General features: G+C 44.5%; 1 protein-coding gene across 11 annotated transcripts in view; it reads left to right on the top strand.

Moving 5' to 3' along the window:
* The window catches only part of LOC129816329 (protein TANC1-like), a 200,358-nt gene extending 178,968 nt beyond the window's left edge, over window positions 1-21,390 (top strand). For 4 of the 11 annotated variants that reach the window (XM_055870689.1, XM_055870685.1, XM_055870684.1 and 1 more), the window contains 9 exons: window positions 8,743-8,876; window positions 9,002-9,131; window positions 9,439-9,614; window positions 9,902-10,034; window positions 12,108-12,143; window positions 12,249-12,340; window positions 16,850-16,996; window positions 17,654-17,754; window positions 17,942-21,390. In XM_055870689.1, the coding sequence (XP_055726664.1) occupies window positions 8,743-8,876; window positions 9,002-9,131; window positions 9,439-9,614; window positions 9,902-10,034; window positions 12,108-12,143; window positions 12,249-12,340; window positions 16,850-16,996; window positions 17,654-17,754; window positions 17,942-19,616 (2,624 nt within the window). In that variant the 3' untranslated portion in view covers window positions 19,617-21,390. Of the gene's footprint in view, window positions 1-8,742; window positions 8,877-9,001; window positions 9,132-9,438; window positions 9,615-9,901; window positions 10,035-12,100; window positions 12,144-12,248; window positions 12,341-16,849; window positions 16,997-17,653; window positions 17,759-17,941 lie in introns of those variants that run through there. The other 7 variants (XM_055870687.1, XM_055870686.1, XM_055870693.1 and 4 more) reach the window with 5 other exon arrangements.
* The last annotated feature ends 399 nt before the right edge of the window (window positions 21,391-21,789 follow it).

The following is a 21,789-nucleotide window of genomic DNA, read 5'->3' as shown; positions in this document are numbered from 1 at the left end:
TATGACGGCTGCGTGGACCCATGGTGTTTATACTTGGGTACTATTGTTTGTACAGATGAACGTGGTACCTTCAGGCTTTGGAAATTGCTCCCAAGGATGAACCAGACTTGTGGGGGTCTCAATTATTTTTCTGAAGTCTTAGCTGATTTCTTTTGATTTTCCCATGATGTCAAGCAAAGAGACACTGAGTTACAATGTAGGCCTTGAAATACATCCACAGGTTCACCTCCAATTGACTCAAATGATGTCAATTAGCCTATCAGAAGCATTTAAAGCCATGATGTAATTTCTTTGAATTTTCCAAGCTGTTTAAAGGCACAGTCAACTTAGTGTATGTAAACTTCTGACCCACTGGAATTGTGATACAGTGAATTATAAGTGAAATAATCTGTTTGTAAACAATTGTTGGAAAAGTGACCTGTGTCATGCACAAAGTAGCTGTCCTAACCGACTTGCCAAAGCTATAGTTTGTTATCAAGAAATTTGTGGAGTGGTTGAAAAATGAGTTTTAATGACTCCAACCTAAGTGTATGTAAACTTCCGACTTCAACTGTGTATGTGATCGTACACAAATGTAAGCAAGGTTTGTAATGATTGTTTTAGTCAAATATTATTTTTGTTTGGGCTTCTTGCTGTCAATTTGCTAATTATTTGTAATTATGTTCCGGCCCCCTGACCATCTGCTCACCAAAAAATTGTCCCGCGGCTGAATCCAGTATATAATCCCTGATGTAGTAATTCACATTTCCACAAATATGCGGTCATTTTTACTTTTAAAGCCTGCCCAATATTCCTTGTCTCCTTCCCTTAAAAGCGTCCCTGCTTTGTTCATTTGGGCTTTTATCTGGATGGAGAGTCATCAGGCTATCCTGTATCGGTAGTGCTAACTGAGTGATTTTCTTCTTTAGAGCAGAATTACAGGCATCGCTCCCAGCAGTCCATTCTAAGCACTGAGTCATCGGTGCAGTACATTGTCCATTTAGGTCATGCCAAGCCATTTGTCCTGTTTTTCTCCTCTGCCATTATTCCTCTTAGTAGGAGTCAAGCCAGAGCTTTAGTTTCTGTTAAAGATCTGAAATGAATCATTTAGTCCCAGTGGTAATACTGCAGATGTTGGGAAAGGTCGAAGTCTTAGGACTTAGAGGGGCAAACTGAGATTCAAACAAGAAATGTATAAGTTATATTCTTCAAGAATCAATAGTTACAGTACAGTGCCTTTAGAAAGTATTGACACCCCTTTACTTTTTCCACGTTTTGTTAATGCAGACTGAATTTAAAATGGATTACATTTAGATTTTGTGACACTGGCCTACACACAATACCCCATAATGTCAAAATGGAATAATGTTTTTAGCAATTTTTTTACAAATTAAAGCAAAATGGAATCTGAAATGTCTTGAGTGAATAAGTAGTAAAACCCTTTGTTATGGCAAGCCTAAATAACTTCAGGATCAAAAATTGGCTTAACAATTCAGATAATAAGTATCATGTTATGGGTATAGACTAGGGAGTGTTTTAGGATAAAAAATAAACGGTATCGAGCTAAGCACAGACAAAGTCCTGGAGGAAAACCTGGTTCAGTCTGCTTTCCAACAGACACTAGGAGACAAATCCCCCTTTCAGTAGGACAATAACCTACAGTGCCTTCAGAAAGTATTCAAACCCATTGACTTATTTCACATTTTGTTGCGTTAGCCTGAATTAAAAATAGATTACATTTTCCTCACTCATCTACACACAATACCCCATAATGACAAAGTAAAAACATGTTTTTAGAAGTGAGTCCATGCAACTTATACTTGTTAAGCAAATGTTTACTCCTGAACTTTAGGCTTACCAAAGGGGTTGAATTGAAGCAAGACAATTCAGCTTTTCATTTTTCATTAATTTGGAAAAGGAATTACAAACATCATTCCACTTTGACATTATGGGGTATTGTGTGTAGGCCAGTGATAAACATTCTCAATTTAATCATTTTAAAATTCAGGCTGTAACACATGTTGTAACACTTTCTACAGGCATTGTAAAACGCAAGGCCAAATATACACTGGAGTTTCTTACCTAGACGACATTGAATGTTCCTGAGTGGCCTTGTTACAGTTTTGACTTAAATCTGCTTGAATATATATGGCAAGACTTGAAAATGGCTGATCAACAATCAACTTAACAGAGCTTGAAATGTTTTTTTTTGTAATAGTGGGCAAATATTGTACAATCCAGGTTTACAAAGCTCTTAGAGACTTACCCCGAAAGACTCACATCTGTAATCGCTGCCAACGGTGATTCTAACATGTATTGACTCAGGGGGTTGAATACTTAACTAATTTATTTTCCATTAATAAAAATAAAAAAGTAGATTTTTTTATCCAAAAATGACAATTCAATCCATTTTAATCTTTGTAACAGAACAAAATGTGAAAAAAGTTAAGGGGTGTGAATACTTTCTGAATAATTTAAAAGTCCACAAATGTATGTACACGTCCCAAATTGCCTAATTAATGGCCAGCTGAATGTATATGCTGGAACTCATTTGGAGGAGGCAGCAAATGTAGAACCAATCTATAAAAAAACAAACAGCTGAGAGACAAAAAGCAGGAGCAGGAGAAATGGAGCTGGCACTTGCAGGGGGTGGCTGCAGGTCAAAGCAATTTAAGATTGATCCTGGTAATGGTGCAGGAAGCCAAGTGGAACAGGGAACAAAAGTCTAAGGTTGCATCCCAAATGGCACCCTAATTCCATATATAGTGCACTATTTTTGGCCAGGGTCCATAGCACCCTATTCCCTATGGGCCCTGGTCAAAAGTAGTGCACTATATAGGGAACAGAGTGCCATTTGGGACTCAGACTATAAGCAGGAGTCTGTTGTCATATCTATGAGTCAGCAGGGTTGTCATAGAAGTGCTGAATAAATCAAATGTCTGTTTTAATTCAAATAAAATAAAGACGAGGCCTCTGGGTATGGAAGTATTAAAATGGTCTGAGATCTGGGATGGGTTTGAAACATTTGCCACTGTCCTATGCTTATAAACATTACAACTTACCAGTACCATCCCCATTCATGTTGGTGCAGCATTTCTGTGTACTGAATGAGTAAACACACATCGTTAGGATAGTGTTTCCCAAATGGCACCCTATTCCCTTAATAGTGCACTTCTTTTCGCCAGGGTCCATAGGCAATAGGGTGCCATTTGGAATGCTGGCTACAGCAGTACAGCTTTTTAGAAATTCTTCTTGTGGTTTTTGTTATCATCATGGCCTCTTGTGGAAAGCTGCACACTGGAGATAAAGACAGACAGAGACTGACACCACAGATTCTCTTCTCTTAGGTAGTGTGTTAAAGATGAGAGTACAACAGCACAGAGCGGGATCTGTGAGTGTCTGTTAAGTGTTCCAAGTAGCAGAACTTCACTTGTAAGGCCCACAAATAAAGAAATCCATTTTATATGATCATGGTGACCAACTGTTGCTCAGAAATCCTCAAATGGTCCAGAAGTTCCCAACTCTTCATCATTCGGGCAGCTCATTTAATGATGTCTGTGTTTTTTTAGAGCACACAGTCTAATGGTGAGAAAGAAAAAAAAATTAGAGCAAACAATCTAATGATGAGAGAGAATGTGAACAATAGTCTCTCTGTGGCCTCAGTAGTATGCCAGGCTGGTGTAGACAGCCAGCCTAGCAGTAACAAATGGCTCTGAGATGTAGGTCAGCCCATTAGGTCTAGGAGAGATAGACCCTGCATCACAAATAGTACCCTATTCCCTATAGTGCACTACTTTAGACCAGAGCCCAATAGGCCCTTGTCAAAAGTAGTGCACTACATAGTGAATAGGGTGCCATTTTGGACACCGATGATGCGTTCTCCTCAGTGCTACTGCTGCTAACTGGTGCTGCTTCTGCAAAATACATTTCCTGGCAAAAAAGTGCTGAAGGGCTTTGGAGCTTATTACATCCTAGGGACAAAGATATCCCCTTTCGAAATGGCCCTTCTTCTCTGGAAACGGCTACTTTCCATCTTAGGGGCCACATGTTCGTAGGGCTGAGGAATGGGCCAGTGTTATTTTAGATTGGGCCAGAAACCTTTTGGGTTTTTTATCATAAAGTGCTGCTTCATGTTTTGCACCTTGTTACATCATCACACTGCTGCAAAACAACGTTTCTGTTCACACCCCCACCACCTACTTTGTTTCTTACTTAGAGAAGGATAGAGGTCTACTTTCTTTTTACTTGTTTAGACGGTAGTGCAAGAGGTATAGTACAAAATGCTAATTTATTATAACGGGTAGGCAGGTGTGTATGGTGTGTTTTAAACTGAGCGGATTTACACCCAGGCCTTGGCTGGTGGCCCTGTAGACATGACCATTGCTGTGAATAATCAGTAGTCATGCTTGCCTTCATTCTCAAAGTCATCCAGTATGTGCCACCTGCTGTAGCTAGAGGCGACAGAAACGCACACCTATTTAGGCGAGGTGCTGGCTAGCGGAGTGGAACACTTAAAAAAATAAAGGAGCGCCGCACACTCTAGGAGCTCAGATGCAAAAATATTTATGTCCAACGTTTCGACAGACAAGCTGTAGCTGACAGTGATCCAACATTTACTGTAACTCTGAGCTCTATGTATTTACCTGGATGTTAAACCTTCTAACTCCCATCCGTTCCAGGCTAATACAGGTCACAGGTGGCCCCATGACGCCAGGCACAACACCAGCGAGCTAAAACAAGGAGACGTGCTCCAACACCCATCTCCGCAAATGAACGCGTTTTGAAAGCTAATTGCACCCACCTGGCACTAGGCTCATTCAAAGCAACACTTTGTATTCGAGAAGATAGGCAAATGTGCATTATTTTGGGCGCTGTGGTTGGTTTAAAATATGTATTTTAGCAAACAAAGAGGCTACGCTTCTCTGCACTCTTCCTGACCACTTGGGAGCTCCACTTAAATGGCTGTATTCAATGCCTCTTTACGGGTATGATTGGGTTGTAATTCAATGGAGAGCCATCACAGGGCTATATAGAAAAGAACATCTACACTTAAATGTTGTGGATACGGCATAGGCAGCAGAACTGGTTCGGCCTTAGAAATACTGCAAGTGAATATCACAGCCTGAAATCTTTAATATTAATTTTGTTTGAGGGTTTATAAACCTAATCCAGAGGCCTGTATGGAGTTATACAGCGGGAGAAAACTCAGTAAGATAGCCCAGGTGAAATACCCTCCCAAAAATTGACATTCATCGCTGCAGCGCTGAACAAATTCCTTCAGTTAACAACCTGTCAGAGAAATATAATTTCATATTTGAAAGGCAAAGTGTGAAAGAAATAACATCTTTATGCAAATAGGCCCACTGTACTTTGTTTGGATAGCGAGAGATTGGATTACGTCTCTGTGTTGGCACTATCATGTAAAATCCCTCAGAACGACAGAGTTTTACCTCTGGGAAGGAGAAAGGGTAATAGTGGTGTCTTCTTTGTAGAATAGATATGAATAAGTCGCAGCAGTGGAAAAGATTAGGGGAAAGACAAATAGACACAGTGCGGTATAACCTTTGTGATCACGTAGCATATATCTCAAGTTACAAGAGAGGAGCTATTGTGAGGTTATGTGGTTTCTGTAGAAATGGACAAATGGAGGTTGTTTTCCATCTGTAGAAGAGGTTTGTGCATGTTATAAATTGTACACGCCACAAATGAGTAATGCAGTGGCCAAGTCAAACAGTGGCCCTGACATTTTCTACATTACTTAATAAAACGATGAGATCAACTTCTCATTATCATGAAATATTCAGTTGCGCCACTGGGTGTAGCCTCGTATATTGTCTTTTCATCCACTGTAATTATGCCTGTAAGAATCTTTTTAAATGATGAAATCACCCCCGTTTATAGGAGGTGTTTAATACATGTGGTGTTTAGTTGGCTGTGTTCTAAGTGTTTGGTTGTGTTTAATTATTTACACGGCGGTGGGTTGTTGCATGCGCCGCTCGCCCATCAGTCATTCATCCCGACACGAGGGGGGTGAGAGAGAGCGGTTTCTCTTACGGAGTATGTAGACAAGCGTGCAGAGCGGTGTGGAAACACAACAGTCGTGACACCACGGTCAAGGATGCCAGTCCCAGGTGGGAGGACGCACACCAGGATGATATGTCAGAGAGTAGTTTCTCTGCTAGTGGAGTGAACTTGTAATGACCTAGACCTATAGAAACAGACCACAACTCCCACGATGCCACAGTCAGGAAGTAGGTCTTCATGTGATGGATACTGTAGGTTGCTGAGGTGTCCTTGACTGACGGATGCAGCTGGGACCCTGCTTCTCCAGTTTGTTAGCCCAGCAATGGTCTCCTTCTAAAACGGCTAAATCAACTACATTTGAGCGACTAGTGCTTGTTTACAAACTGACGCGGGACACTGTGCACTACTTTTGACCAGGGCCTATAGGGTTCTTCTGGTCAAAAGTAGTGTACAATTATTGGGAATAGGCTGCCATTTGGCGCACAGTCTTTCAGCCTTTGGGATAGTTTGGTCAGGAAGAGGTCCGGTCTGTCCGTGTTTGGTCTGTTTATCAGTCAGTGATTTACAGTCCACCCCTCAGGACAGCAGTCTTAGTGGGCCAGACCGGAGAGAGAGGCAGATTAGGAGGAAAGATAAAGTTGAGTAGCTTATTACAGAACATGACTAAGATATCAATCTGCTTGGCTCTATGAAGGAGGGAAGGAAGGATGGAGGGAGAGACAGAGATATAGAGGGAATGGGCACAGTAAAGAGACACGTTTGTGAGATCAGAGAGAAGATCAAAAGCATTGAATTGGCCTTGGAAGATCATAGACGGATGCCACTGGGGTCTCCTGTAGGGTTTGAAAGTAGTATACAGACCAAGCTTTTCATTGGATGTTCCCTAATGTTCAACTAATAGAGGTACATAGGATTCTATCAACATCTCAAAACGGATGCATCCCCGAAAGAGAGCACAGTAACAATAATGTCCGTCTTAGACTGCTGTTGTTCCAGAGGCTGTGTCCCAAATGGCACCCTATTCCCTATGGGCCCTGGTCAAAAGTTGTGTGCTACATAGAGAGTAGGGTACTACTATTTGGATGCTCTGAGGAGATATGCTAGGGGAGCAGATGGAGGTTGTGGTTGGCTGAGACGTAACGGCCCTCCGCTCACACTCCCATCCTGATGGATGACAACCCTCAGCCTGAGACAGGGGCTCTGGGTCTTTAATCTGGGTCTTTCGTTTTCCTGAGGTGAATCCGAATGTACCACCAGTCTCTCTCTGTGTCGGTTTATTGTTCGGATACCAACTTTCATCCAAGACTTGAATCTGATTATAAACTGGGTGGTTCGAGCCCTGAATGCTGATTGGCTGACAGCTGTGGTATATCAGACCGTATATCACGGGTATGACAAAACATTTATTTTTACTGCTCTAATTATGTTGGTAACCAGTTTATAATAGCAATAAGGCACCTCAGGGGGTTGTGATATATGGCCGATATCCCACGGCTAAGGGCTGTGTCTAGGCATTCAGCGTTGCGTCGTGCAAAAGAACAGCCCTAAGCCGTGGTATATTGGCCTTATACCACACTCCCTCGGGAGTCCCTCCCTTATTGCTTAAATATACCACATCCCCTAGTAAAGTATAGTATCCACTGAATGTGGGCCTACTGCTATGGCTCAGTGTGCTAATCAGGAGATGAGAAACACATGGACTGTAGTATTCTTTTCACTGCATCTTAGTATGTTAGGTTAAAGATACTTGAATCTGTCTTTAAAGTACCTTAACCTATTCTGTAACAGAAATGGCAAAGATGTACCAGCAAATTAATGGTATCTTATTGAGTTTTTTCCCTGTTGTCATCATTTTGGACCTGCTATTCTGCTAGACATTAGATAAGATCACTACTCAAGTCTCAAAGCTTTCTCTTTTGGCACAAGTTAACAATTCCGGTATTTGTATTAATGGCAGACCTAAATACATAATGTGTGTGCGTTCGTGTAACATTGGGACGGTTTCTGGGTGAACAGCCAAACTTCGTGATCACCTGTATTATGTTTATTTCTGTCTAATAATGACAGGCACAGTACAAGTTTCCAAGAGATAAGATTTCACATGGATTTGCAAACAACAATACAATCAAGACAGTATTGTTTCTTATAGGTTAGCTTTATCAGCCTCGATTTAAACATTCAGACACTTGTGTTTTCCATCTAAATTATGTTATATTGTCAAGAAGGAAATAATACTGAATTGTGTTTTAGTCCAATTATCGGCACTCAGTGGATAGACAACTAAATGCTGTATGTTTTCAACTTAAATGTGGACTAGAGGGAGGTCTCACCTCAAATTAGTCACTTTCTAGCTACGTGGCTAGATGTCAATATCAATCTTTTTGGTTACAGCAGAGACGTTCAATCAATAATTTATTTTTGGGGGTAAATGGCACCCTTTGTGTGCACTTTCGGTAATACCGTTTACCCCGGTGTGGTACAGAAATGGTATGACGGTATGGAAATATGGAACCCTAATGTGTAGCGTTTCTCTCTCTCTCTCTCCGTCTCTCTCTGTCTCTCTCTCTCTCTCCCTCCCGCTCTTTCTCTCTCTCGCGCTCTCTTTGTGTGTCTGTGAGTTTCCTTTCTCCCAAAGGTGTGCTGGCGGACTAATTTGAGAAAGTGACTCAATTCAGCTATGGCAGTAGTGCCCTAGCTGACCCGGGTCCAGTCCTGACACCTTTCCTCTGGTCTCCTCAGCTCTGACGGCGGCGGCGGGCCGGGGCAAGATGGACGTGTGTGGCTTCCTGCTGGAGCACGGGGCCGTGGTGCAGCAGGTCAACCGCAGGGGGGTCTCCCCTCTCTTCTGTGCTGTCAGACAAGGACACTGGCAGGTGAGACACACACACGATCATATTGCCTCAAACTACAGTTACCTTGGAACCTTACAAAGGAACCTTGATGATTTACCCCGAGGAAGTGGAGTTCAAGTCTGTTTGTGCGCGTGTGTGCGGGTTAGATTGCAGAGCTGCTGCTGCAGCAGCAGCATGGTGCTGACGTGAACATCAGTGACAAACAGGGACGGACACTACTTATGGTGGCAGCGTGCGAGGGCCACCTGAGCACTGCCGACTTTCTGCTGTCAAAGGGTGAGCTACCACAATACTACGCTAGATCATTATGCGTCCCAAATTGCACCCTATTCCCTTCATAGTGCACTATTTTTTTACCAGGGCTCATAGGAGTCTCAAAAGTAGCACACTGTATAGGAAATAGGGTGCCATTTGGGATGCAGGCTATGTCAGCCGTCACAATGTAAACCAGTTTGCTCTTTCTCTAAAGTCAGATTCAATCCAAATTCAAAAGTACCCAAATATCGAATGGTTTGTTGAGTGAAGGTCATATGCTGTGGTTTTGATAAATCTGCTGTTGAATGCTTGATTTATTCTTCACTAGGTGCGTCGTTGACGTCGATGGACAAGGAAGGGTTAACGCCCATGAGCTGGGCGTGTTTGAAAGGACATAAGAACGTTGTGCAGTTTCTGGTGGAGAAGGGTGCGGTCATAGACCACACGGACAAGAATGGACGGACTCCGCTGGACCTGGCCGCCTTCTACGGCGACGCGGAGATTGTGAGGAGCGAGATACATTGACAGACAGTGAGACTGACAGACAGGCAGACGGACGGACGGGACAGGAAGACAGACAAGATAGAGACAGACAGACAGTTATTAAGCTCAGTCTAAATCGGTCTCACTAGGCCTGCCCCTTAGTTAGGCCCAACACAAGTGCTCTGGGTCTCCTTATGAGACACACAATGCTGGGAATTACCACATATCTATTGGAGAGTTAAGAGTGTTTGTTCTGACTGTAGGGGACTTAAGAGTGTGTGTTTGACTGTGTTTCTCCGGTTGTGAAGGTCCATTACCTGGTGGAGAAAGGAGCCGTGATAGAGCATGTAGACTACAGTGGTATGAGGCCGTTGGATCGGGCGATAGGGTGTCGGAACACATCGGTAGTGGTGACCCTGCTGAAGAAGGGGGCTAAACTGGGTAAGAAACTAAGAACTGTAACTATGATTTGTGTTTGTTTCTAGATACACTGTTCTTTCAGTGTTCTTTCCAACAACCTTATAGTCTAGTGATTGAACTACTTTGGCTTTACGATAGTAATGAGAGAAAGCTGACTTGAGCTTCCAGTCTCACTAAATATAATGAGGTTATCGCCATGGAATCTGGATGCTCAGTGATAAAATCGCGAATTTGAAATAATGTCCTATCGTGATTCTGTACTTATGAAATCGGCCAATAGACAATGTTATCGCCCCCCCCCCCCCCCCAAACATAACAAAAAATAAAAGTTTAAATAGACAGCTAGTGCAAGCGCACATGCTGCGGGAGGGACGAGAAGAATCAAAAGTGATTGACTAGAGCAACTCTGGAATAGGCTACTAGGTAAATCACCATGGGCTGCAGAGCAAGCAACTCTTCTGTCTTCAGAACTGGATAATTATCAAATGATTAGCATTTTTGCCTCATCCTCCTCTCTTGGCCTAGGCTATATGTCAGTAGTTTGCATATTGTTAAAATAATATGGAAACAGGCCTAGCCCAACTCTAGGCTGCGCATCGTTTCATTCATAACCTTTTCTCAGTTCTAGGCTTTTTTCTTTTGACTTCTCGTTCAATTTTTCCATCTTGATAATGTTTGCTCAATTTCACTTGTAGCCTGTAGTGTTGGTCATTCAAAATAAAGCTGTAAGAATAGATTCGTTTTTTATCTTTCTATTGTTGTTGATCTCTCATTATTACCTTAGGTCTACCATGTTTAAGTTATTCTACATTGTTCTCTTGCATTCTGTAAGTATAACATCTTTTTTGGAAATAGGCTATAGCAAATAGGAATATAGGCGGTCTACTCGGAATGTCACCCATGCACTGCCCTGCTCTTTACTGCGCGGGGCCAGTCAAGTTGAAATGGGTATCGTCTGTCACATCGCGATGTCGTCACCATCGACAACGGCTGTCGGTCATCCTCAATAGACAATACTATGGTAATATTACCCAAACCTAGTGCTAAATTCAAGGGCAATGACACTGAACAGATTTCAACCAGGATTCACCTAGTGTGTAGTAGACTTGGGCCATATACCGCTTAAATTATTATTATTATTGGAGGTTGGACGTGGGTGCATGCTACGCCACTGCTTAGAACTATAAGTTAAGTAGAACTATAAGAAATGTTAAGATGTGTCAAATAAATCATATCCAACTCATGGTAGCAGCTATGCATTTGGTTTGCTAACTTGCTAGCTACGTGTCTAGATGTCAATATCAATCTCTTTGGTTACAGCAGAGACGTTCAATCAATAATTTATTTTTGGGGGTAAATGGCACCCTTTGTGTGCACTTTCGGTAATACCGTTTACCCCGGTGTGGTACAGAAATGGTATGACGGTATGAAAATCTGGAAGACCGCCCAACCCTAATGTGTAGCATTTCTCTCTCTCTCTCCCTCCCGCTCTTTCTCTCTCTCGCGCTCTCTTTGTGTGTCTGTGAGTTTCCTCTCTCCCAAAGGTGTGCTGGTGGGCTAATTTGAGAAAGTGACTTATCACCTAAATGACATTCACTGAGCTATCTAGGCCTAGAGCTTATCTGCCTCATTTTACATCTGCAGTGTGGGACAGCCAGGCACCTCACCCAGAGTTAGCTAATGGCCAATACCTCCAACCCTCTCCCTTGCCCTGGTAGCAATGTAGTCTGCTCTTAGCACACAATGCTATCAGTCTCTATAATCTCAATTGCCTTTACGACCAGCAAATCACCATTTTGTTTCATATCAATGCAATTATAGGTACAGTATATCCACTGGCATACTCTCTCAGTATTATCAGTGCAGGAAATAAAATGGTCGACACAAAAGCAGAAAACGTGAGGTAATTTAAGCTTGGAAAGGTGCAAAATGAATAAATCACATTTTATAGCCATAGCAGTTTCAAATTATCTTCTGCCTTTCTGAATGCTTTTATCTCTTTGCATGATTCCTTTTCTCTTTCCTTCCTTCCTTCAATCTCTCATCCTTTTTCTCTTCTTCTAAACTGCTTTCAATGTAACCGTAAGGCTACAGAACGTCGCCTTATGATCGATCAGGTACAATCTTTAGGTAACTTTACCTTGTTACCAATTTCCTAGTGAATATAGTCCGTGGGTCGGGGAGCGGCAGTGGTGTAACTCTACTCTGTGTGTGTATGTCTGTGTGGACCAACAGGGAATGCAGCCTGGGCTATGGCCACGTCCAAGCCTGACATCCTCATCATTCTCCTGCAGAAGCTTATGGAGGAGGGCAACGTGCTTTACAAGGTACGGAAAAGAGATTAGGCCTGCGTCCCAAATGGCACCATATGTTCCCTGGTCAAAAGTACTAAATAGGGAATAGGGTACCATCTGGGATGCAACCTATGTAGGCTTGCAATGATGTATACTGTGTATTGATATAGTCAAGTGTGTTCTGAGTAAATGGTCTTTTACGATGGGCTACAATAAAAAAAGACTGATGCATACAATGTAATTACAGTGCATTCGGAAAGTATTCACACCCCTTCGTTTTCCACCTTTTGTTATGTTACAGCCTTATTCTAAAATGTATTCAATCGTTTTTTTCCTCATCAATCTACACACAATACCCCATAATGACAAAGCCAAAACAGGTTTTTAGAAATGTTTCCAAATGTATTAAACATTTTAAACTGAAATATCACATTTACATAAGTATTCAGATCCTTTAATCAGTACTTTGTTGAAGCACCTTTGGCAGCGATTACAGCCTGGAGTCTTCTTGGGTATGATGCTACAAGCTTGGCACACCTTTATTTGGGGAGTTTCTCTCATTCTTCTCTGGAGATCCTCTCAAGCTCTGTCAGGTTGGATGGGGAGCGTCGCTGCACAGCTATTTTCAGGTCTCTCCAGAGATGTTCGATCAGGTTCACGTCCGGGCTCTGACTGGGTCACTCATGGACATTCAGATACTTGTCCTGAAGCCACTCCTGCGTTGTCTTGGCTGTGTGCTTAGGGTTGTTGTCCTATTGGAAGGTGAACCTTCGCCCCAATCTGAGGTCCTGAGCGCTCTGGAGCAGGTTTTCATTAAGGATCTCTCTGTACTTTGCTCCGTTCAGCTGCAGAGAGGGTTGTCCTTCTGGAAGGTTCTCCAAACTCCACAGAGGAACTCTAGAGCTCTGTCAGAGTGACAATCAGGTTCTTGGTTCTTCTCGCCCGATTGCTCAGTTTGGCCGGGCGGCCAGCTCTAGGAAGAGTCTTGGTGGTTCCAAACTTCTTCCATTTAAGAATTTTGTTCTTGGGTACCTTCATTGCTGCAGAAATGTTTTGGTACCCTTGCCCAGATCTATGCCTTGACACAATGCTGTCTCGAAGCGCTACGGACAAATGGAACACATTTTCAAATCAAATCAAATCGAAGTTTATTTGTCACGTGCGCCGAATACAACAGGTGTAGACCTTACAGTGAAATGCTTACTTACAGGCTCTAACCAATAGTGCGAAAAAAAGGTATGTGTGTGTGTGTGTAGGTAAGTAAAGAAATAAAACAGTAAAAATACATTTGAAAATAAGAGTAGCAAGGCTATATACAGACACCGGTTAGTCAGGCTTATTGAGGTAGTATGTACATGTAGGTATGGTTAAAGTGACTATGCATATATGATGAACAGAGAGTAGCAGTAGCGTAAAAGGAGGGGTTGGCGGGAGGTGGGACACAATGCAGATAGCCCAGTTAGCCAATGTGCGGGAGCACCGGTTGGTCGGGCCAATTGAGGTAGTATGTACATGGATGTAAGGTTAAAGTGACTATGCATATAAGATAAACAGAGAGTAGCAGCAGCGTAAAAGAGGGGCGCACACAATGTAAATAGTCCAGGTAACCATTGGTTACCTGTTCAGAAGTCTTATGGCTTGGGGGTAAAAACTGTTGAGAAGCCTTTTTGTCCTAGACTTGGCACTCCGGTACCGCTTGCCATGCGGTAGTAGAGAGAACAGTCTATGACTGGGGTGGCTAGGGTCTTTGACAATTTTTAGGGCCTTCCTCTGACACTGCCTGGTGTAGAGGTCCTGGATGGCAGGCAGCTTTGCCCCAGTGATGTATCGGGCCGTGCGCACTACCCTCTGAAGTGCCTTGTGGTCAGAGGCCGAGCAATTGCCGTACCAGGCAGTGATGCAACCGGTCAGGATGCTCTCGATGTTGCAGCTGTGGAATCTTTTGAGGATCTCAGGACCCATGCCAAATCTTATTAGTTTCCTGAGGGGGAATAGGCTTTGTCGTGCCCTCTTCACGACTGTCTTGGTGTGTTTGGACCATTGTAGTTTGTTGTTGATGTGGACACCAAGGAATTTGAAGCTCTCAACCTGCTCCACTACAGCCCCGTCGATGAGAATGGGGACGTGCTCGGTCCTCCTTTTCCTGTAGTCCACAATCATCTCCTTAGTCTTGGTTACGTTGAGGGATAGGTTGTTATTCTGGCACCACCCGGCCAGGTCTCTGACCTCCTCCCTATAGGCTGTCTCGTCGTTGATCAGGCCTACCACTGTTGTGTCATCTGCAAACTTAATGATTGTGGACTTGTGCCTGGCCATGCGTTCGTGGGTGAACAGGGAGTACAGGAGGGGACTGAGCACGCACCCCTGGGGAGCTCCAGTGTTGAGGATCAGTGTGGCAGATGTGTGGCTACCTACCCTCACCACCTGGGGGCGACCCGTCAGGAAGTACAGGATCCAGTTGCAGAGGGAGGTGTTTAGTCCCAGGTTCCTTAGCTTAGTGATGAGCTTTGACGGTATTATGGTGTTGAACGCTGAGCTGTAGTCAATGAATAGCATTCTCACATAGGTGTTCCTTTTGTCCAGGTAGGAAAGGGCAGTGTGGAGTGCAATAGAGATTGCTGTGGATCTGTTTGGGCGGTATGCAAATTGGAGTGGTTCTAGGGTGTCTGGGATAATGGTGTTGATGTGAGCCATGACCAGCCTTTCAAAGCACTTCATGGCTACAGACGTGAGTGCTACGGGTCTGTAGTAATTTAGGCAGGTTGCCTTTGGGTTCTTGGGCACAGGGACTATGGTGGTCTGCTTGAAGCATGTTTGTATTACAGACTCAATCAGGGACATGTTGAAAATGTCAGTGAAAACACCTGCCAGTTGGTCAGCACATGCCCGGAGCACACGTCCTGGTAATCCGTCTGGCCCTGCAGCCCTGTGTATGTTGACCTGTTTAAACGTCTTACTCACGTCGGCTACGGAGAGCGTGATCACACAGTCGTCCGGAACAGCTAATGCTCTCGTGCATGCCTCAGTGTTGCTCAGTGTTGCTAGCTCGTCTGGTAGGCTCGTGTCACTGGGCAGCTCGCGGTTGTGCTTCCCTTTGTAGTCTGTAATAGTTTGCAAGCCCTGCCACATCCGACGAGCGTCGGAGCCCGTGTAGTGTGATTCAATCTTAGCCCTGTATTGACGCTTTGCCTGTTTGATGGTTCGTCGCAGGGCATAGCGGGATTTCTTGTAAGCTTCCGGGTTAGAGTCCCGCACCTTGAAAGCGGCAGCTGTACCCTTTAGCTCAGTACGAGGGGTAGAGTTGCCGCTTTCAAGGATCTTGCTGTACTTTTCCCCGTTCATCTTTTCCTTGATCTTGACTAGTCTCCCAGTCCCTGCCACTGAAAAACATCAGACCAGAGAATCTTGTTTCTTCTGGACTGAGAGTCCTTTAGGTGCCTTTTGTCAAATTCCAAGTGGGCTGTCATGTGCCTTTTACTGAGGAGTGGCTTCTGCCTGATTGGTGGAGTGCTGCAGAGATGGTTGTTCTTCTGGAAGTGTCTCCCACCTCCACAGAGGAACTCTGGAGCTCTGTCAGAGTGACCATCAGGTTCTTGGTCACCTCCTTTACCAAGGCCCTTCTCCCCTGATTGCTCAGTTTGTCTGGGCGGGAAGAGTCTTGGTGCTTCCAAACTTCTTCCATTTAAGAATGATGGAGGTCATTGTTTTCTTGAGGACCTTCAATGCTTCAGACATTGTTTGGTACCCTTCCCCAGATCTGTGCCTCGGCACAATCCTGTCTCTGAGCTTTACGTACAATTCCTTCGACCTCATGGCTTGGTTTTTGCTTTTTCACATACACTGTCAACTGTGGGACCTTATATAGACAGGTGTGTGTCTTTCCAAATCATGTCCAATCAATTCAATTTACCACAGGTGGACTCCAATCAAGTTGTAGAAACATCTCAAGGATGATCAATGGAAACTGGATGCACCTGAGCTTATTTTTGAGTCTCATAGCAAAGGGTCTGAATACTTATGTAAATAATGTTTTTCAGTTTTTGATTTTTAATACATTTGCAAAAATGTCTAAAACCTGTTTTAAAATAAGGTATTGTGTGTAGATTGATGAGGAAAAAATTGCATTTAAGCCAATTTAGAAAAAGGCTGTAACGTTAAAAAAAGTGAAGGGGTCTGAATACTTTCCGCACTGTATAACATGACGTCATTGGATTGATTGGCCATCAGAGGGAGTGTTTGGATAAAAAGGACACCTCAGCCACTGTAATTTGGATGAGAGGTAACAACAATGACTGTTACATTTTGAGCAGCTCAATGCGACGCAGCAGAGATGAATGGGTGTGTGCAACGCCAAACTCCCCCTTTGAGCTGGGATTGATCCGTGACATTTAACAGATTGAGTTTTGTGGCAGAAAGGACAATCCGCTCAGGTGGGACCTGTGTGTGATTGATGACAGGGGGAGGGACTGTGTGTGAGCTGCTGCGACGTGCCAGTTGGGTTGGGGGAGGATCTGACAACCTACCTTCTCTCCCCCCCTTCAGAAAGGGAAGATGAAAGAGGCAGCCCAGAGGTACCAGTATGCTCTGAGGAAGTTTCCCAGGGAAGGGTTCGGTGATGACCTAAAGGCCTTTAAAGAGCTGAGGGTGTCTCTGTACCTCAACCTCTCCCGCTGTCGCAGGAAAACCAACGTAAGATTCCCCACGTCTATCCTCCTCCCCTTTTCTCCTCTAATGCTGTATTTACTTGAACATTTGTTTCCAGTGGTCTCCGTTAAAAAGGCACAATATGTGATCAGGTCATGTATCCCGTGCTACAATCTTCCATTGTAGCACGGGACAATGGAAGATAGTTAAGGTGATGAAACTGTTGTTGTGCTGTGTGTTTTTGAACATGTTTGAAAGAAATGCTCAGCAGAAGATACAGTCCAAGCTAATGATTTCACAGACAGAAGTATGGCTGTTGTGGCTGCTGTTAGAGAGTAGTAGACTGCGCAATTTCGAGCCAATCCGTGTTCCAGGCCTAGGATTGATGAAACGTACCATAAACGTAAAACAATGCTCTCAGAAACAGATTGAATGCATTAAATAATACTGTCTACTACTGGGACAGAAGTATAGCTATTAAGCAGTCCAGTTGAGTGAGTCTGATTGAGCCATTTGAGGCTAAATGATAAACTGTTTAGAAGTCCATAAGCGATAGTATGCTTGTAGTCATTACTGGGGCTAATGTCAGCTTGTTCCCATAAACAATCAAAGTGAGACAGAGAGAGCTGGGCCCCTGGACAATGTGCGTTTGCATTTCCCTGCATTGGTTAGTAGTATTGATCTTCCCCTCCCTCGCAACAGGACTTTGGCATGGCTGAGGAGTTTGCAACAAAGGCCCTGGAGCTGAAACCCAAATCGTACGAGGCCTATTACGCCCGCGCCCGAGCTAAGAGGAGCAGCAGGTAAAGCTATTCATCAGGAGAAGCCTCAAGTGTCTCTTTTAGGGGGGCATTGTTCGTATGAATTGGGAGAATGGGGTTCGGCATGTTTAGAAGTACTGCGCTTCTCGACTGACACACGTAGTCACTCACATTCTCTCACGACCGCCCTTCTCGCTCTCCCTCCCTCTCTCACTCCATCCCTCCACAGGCAGTTCACTGCAGCCATGGCTGACCTGCACGAAGCTGGAAAGCTGTGCCCCAACAACCGGGAGATCCGGCGGCTGCTGGCCCGTGTGGAGGAGGAGTGTAAGCAGATGCAGCGCAGCACCACCCAGGGCAACCCGCAGGGTGCAACGTCCTCGTCCAACCAGGCTCCGGCGAACCACGACTCTGACCACGAACACGAGGAAGAGGAGGAGGAGGAGGAGGTGTCGGAGCATAGAGTGGCTGTCAGTAGAGGTCTGGATGGACAGAACACTCTGAGGTTGAACGATGTGGAAGAGGAGGAGGGGACTTCTCAGCAGTCTCACCACTCAGATAGGAGAGGAGAGAAGGGTGAGCCCTGGCCTCAGAAGATCTACTCCCTCAATAGAACTCTGCCTGACTCACTCAGTCTGGCCACCCAGCCGCCGCAGCAGCAGAACACCAGGCCTGGCTCACCCCCCTCCGGCCTCACAGGCCCTGGAAGGCTGAGTCACCACCGCTACCCCCCCAGGGAGCCCAGAGAGCCCATGGCCCAGCAGGGCCTGGTCCTCCAGCCCACCAAGCAGGCCCAGATAGTGAAAACCAACCAGCACATGAGCTCCCTGCAGGCAGGAGGCCGCTCCTCGGGGGCCAAGTCCCAGTCCCAGTACGCTCCCTCCAGCCCCCTGCCAAGCCGACACATGTCCAGCATGCTAAAGCCAGGTCCAGGGCTAGGCATTGACATCAGCCCTCTACCGCCCCCTCCTGACGAGCCCGTCTACGGGGAGCAACGCCTGTCCATGGCTGCTGCCTCGCAGCCCCAGAACATGGCTATGGGCCATCACTGTGACAGCGAGTCCCTGCACTTGTCCCAGACCACCTACTCTTCCTGCAAGGCCCAGGACCGTCTATCTGCCCACTCGGTGTCCTCCCTGGACGCACTGACTTCAGTGTCTCCCCAGGGCCTTCTCGACGCTGCAGGGCCAGGCCAGGAGCGGAGGAAGGAGTGCGGGGGTAACGGGGTCTCCCAGGCATGCTCCCAAGGGGGAGGCAGCAACATCAGGGTGTCCAGCTCCACCAGCTCCCTGGCGTCCAGCAGTAGCCTGTCTGACAGCGGCAAGCTGCAGGGCCCTGATGTACGCACCAAAACCACCACAGACAAGGCAAAGCAGGGCCAGAACCAGGGAGGCACGAGCGAGTGGAAACCCAGGCCCTTCATGGGCATCATGGACAAGACGGCCCGCTTTCTTCAGCAGCAACAACAACTGCAGCAGCAACAGCAGCACCAAGGACTCCAGAGCCACCCGGGCCTTCAGCCCCCTACCGGAGCCATGCGCAGCTGGCAGAGTCACTCCTCGGAGGGATTAGTGTGCCAATCCATGTCTGCCATAGGCCTACAGGTGACGGGGGCGAACTGTGAGCTACCTTACGCCAAAACAGGGAGCACTTACTACGAGCAGCTCAAAGCTCCATCTCAGGGTGCTATGGGGAGCCTGCAGAACGGAATGCACTCGAAGGAATTCACAGAGAAGTTCTGCCAAGCAGCCACCTGTTACAAGGAATCCAAGCCAGCGCTGGCAATGCCGTCGCACGCTTTTGTGGACAGTAAGCCCAAGCAGCCGAGTTTAGCCCGAGATAATCCCGCCATTCACGTAGCCTCAATGAAACCAAAGCGATCATTCATAGAGTCAAATGTGTAGGGATATGTATCCCCCTTCTATCAACACACACACACACGCAGACACGTGCGCGCATACCCACACACAGATACGCACGCCCATATACACAACACACACATGCACATTGTACACACACTCAAGACACACACACACACACATCTCTTAGCAAAAATTCCAAGTGGAGGGATTGCTTAAGTTTTTACCAGCCCATCAAAAAATTGTGTTTTAGGTCTAAACTTTGAAAGAATTTTGTTCCCCCTGGTGAATATCCGTCACAGGCAGCGTTTTGAGTGAAGCAGAAACAGAACGGATTTCTTTCTTTCCTACTAATGCATACGGCTGTTTGCTTCTGTTACAGGACGACATGCTCCCTGTCATTCAGCAAAGCTGGAGACATTGCACTGAGACAGTCATTGGGCATGTACTAATAGACAAAACAGTCCCGGCACTTTACGCATTTACATAGGCCTTTAAGTAAAGTGCTTATACAATATAATGTTATTACTGAGTTGTTGAAGGTTGAGTATAAAACAATATGTGCATCCCAAATGGCACCGTATATAGTGCTCTACATTTGACCAACTCTGGTCAAAAGTAGTGCACTACATAGGGAATCTATGTGCCATTCGGGACGCATGCAATGGGATTTGAACTGTGTTCATTGTGTTAATGGTGCTGAAGGAAGAATTTTGGAGCTATATACAGTGCGTTCGGAAAGTATTCATACCCCTTGACTTTGTCCACATTTTGTTACGTTAGTCTCATTATAACATGTCCCTCATCAATCTACACACAATACCCCATAATGACAAAGCGAAAACAGCTTTTTAGAATGTTTTGCAAATGTATTTAAAAAATAAAAAAACATGATCTTATTTACATAAGTATTCAGACCCTTTGCTATGAGACTCGAAATTGAGTTCAGGTGCATCCTGCATCTATTGATCATTCTTGAGATGATTCTACAACTTGATTGGAGTCCACCTGTGGTAAATTCAATTGATTAGACATGATTTGGAAAGGCACACACCTGTCTATGTAAGGGGTATTGAGTGTAGATTGATGAGGGACAAAATAAATGTAATCCATTTTAGAATATGGCTGTAATGTAACAAAATGTGGAAAAAGTCCAGGGGTCTGAATACTTTCTGAATGCACCGTAGATAGAAGAGATGTAAGGATATGTTTGAGGTGGGCATTCCTGTGTTCTAAGGATGTTCTAGTTCTTCACGTTGTGTATATAAATATGTATTTGTCCTTCTTTTGAGTGAAGGTCATTGTCAGTGTATTGACTTGTTCAACTGATGTGTATTTTGAGTTTTCTTTTGGTTCAGACGGTGTTCAAGGTTCTAAAAAATGTATTTGTTTATATGTTTGTACATTCTATGAATCACCCGATAACGTTAACTAAATCCTCTCTGTATCTGCTTATTGTTGCTGTCTAGGTTAATTTATTTACAGCGCCTATGGCTTGGTTAATTGTAAAAGCAATATATTTTATATAGTTATTTTTGCACAGCTACTAAGACATTTTAAGATTTCAATAATAAGCTCTGTGAAAATAATATTGGTTTAATTGCATGCCACAATTGCAGTTTATAATAAAGAGAAAAAATATTTAAACAAAAAAGGTTTGGGGGAGTGTGGGGCCATCGATAATATTTTAATATGCATGTTACTTGCAATGGTTGCTATGTTTCCAGTATTGTGAGCTGTGTTACCCATAAATCACATACTGTAATAGAACATTACTGCCATACCCACAATGGGGAAATAAAGTCCCACTGAGCAAACACAGGCCTTCTGGCTCTCATTGTGGCAGGGGAAAAAAGAGGCACAGTTCGACATAGATCTGGTCCAGGACGTTAGTGCGCGTTTGAATGCACATTAACAACTTGGACCAAAGCTAATTTTGACAATACATTTTAGAACAACCTGTTTATACTGCATAGACAGTACATCAGTGGCGGCCGGTGCCGTTTAAGATGAGAAAGGACGATTTAAAAAAATATGAGCATGGCCTTATGTCTATTACAGCATATTGGATGACTGTCATTCATATTCCATTCACCCAGTTGATAGATTTAGGCTACTACATGAAACTCAAATACTTTTTCACTTTGGTTGTTGACTTCAGTGCACAACACATCAGCTGTCTGTGACCAGGCGAAAAAAACTTTCCAAGCCAAACCTT

The sequence above is a fragment of the Salvelinus fontinalis genome, chromosome 19 (assembly GCF_029448725.1).
Source record: "Salvelinus fontinalis isolate EN_2023a chromosome 19, ASM2944872v1, whole genome shotgun sequence".
Classification (NCBI taxonomy): Eukaryota; Metazoa; Chordata; class Actinopteri; order Salmoniformes; family Salmonidae; genus Salvelinus; species Salvelinus fontinalis.
The sequence above is the reverse complement of the archived record's forward strand: the minus strand, read 5'-3'. Positions and strand labels throughout refer to the sequence as shown.